At 67.6% G+C, this 1,058-nt stretch overlaps 1 protein-coding gene across 1 annotated transcript in view; it reads right to left on the reverse strand.

Moving 5' to 3' along the window:
* The window catches only part of Serpine1 (serpin family E member 1), a 10,693-nt gene that overhangs the window by 4,200 nt on the left and 5,435 nt on the right, over positions 1-1,058 (reverse strand). The window contains exon 4 of the mRNA XM_055605165.1: positions 421-615. Coding sequence (XP_055461140.1) covers positions 421-615 — 195 coding nt within the window. The remainder of the gene's footprint in view (positions 1-420; positions 616-1,058) is intronic.

The raw sequence follows: 1,058 nt of genomic DNA on the forward strand, positions 1-1,058 counted from the left end.
GTCCTCCCTCCTGCCTCTCTCTCTGGTCCTCCCTCCTGCCTCTCTCTGGTCCTCCCTCCCTCGGGAGGGCCGGCCCTCACTCAGATCCTTTCTCCTTTCTTCCCTTTCCTCCCTTGCTCTAGCTCGTAGCCGAGGCTGGCCCTGCCCTGGGCCGGAGCCGGGCTTCCTGAGCCCAGGGCCCTCGCTCCCGCCTGTCCGTCTGCCGCCAGCAGCGCTTGCGAGCGAGCTCTCCCTCCACGGCGCGTCCTCCCGCCGGCCTGGGTCACCCACCAGGGCGTCCGCCCGGGAGGAACCGACGCCCTCGGCGCGCTAGGGCGCTGTCTTCCTGCTCGGGAAGTCTCCCGACAGCTCGCTGTGCCCACCTGCCCGCTGCCCCCCCTCCCCCCGGGGGACCAGGCCCGGGCCGGCGCCTGGACTCACTGTAGTTGAACTTGCTGGTCTGGGCCATCATGGGCACCGAGACGGTGCTGCCGTCGGACTTGTAGAAGAGGCGGCGGTGCGTGCCGGCCTCGGGGAAGGGCGTCCGCCACTGGCCGTGGAAGTAGAGCGCGTTCACCAGCGCCAGGCGCGTGAGCCCGTCCACCGCGCCCTCGGGAAGGAGGTCCCCGACCATGCCTGGGGGTGGGGCGCGTCAGCTCACGGTTCGCCCTGCCGCCCCGCCCCCTCTTCCTCCTCCCTCCGCCCCATGGTCCAGTCTGGTCGGAGCTCACGCTGCAGCCTAGCATGGCCTTGAACTCATGGTAATCCTCCTGCCTCAGCTTCCCGAGAGCCGGGAGGATGGGCATGAGCCACACCCCTGGTGCCTCCAGTGCTCTGGGCTCCGGTTAGCTTGGGAATCAGAAACCCCTGTTTTCCCTCATCCCCCTCCTCTTTGGCACCCTGAGCTGCGACCTTGGGGGCCGCACGCACTGTTAGCCCTGCTGTTCCCACGCACGGTGGTGGCTGTCGTGTTGGCTTCGCTTCGGTTTCAAAAAAGCGTTGTTGTGTGTGTGCGTGCATGCATGCGAGTGTGTGTGTGTGTGTGCATGCGTGTGTGTGTGTGCATGTGTGTGCATGCG

The sequence above is a fragment of the Psammomys obesus genome, unplaced genomic scaffold (genome assembly GCF_907164565.1).
Source record: "Psammomys obesus unplaced genomic scaffold, mPsaObe1.curated_primary_1811, whole genome shotgun sequence".
NCBI classification, from domain to species: Eukaryota; Metazoa; Chordata; class Mammalia; order Rodentia; family Muridae; genus Psammomys; species Psammomys obesus.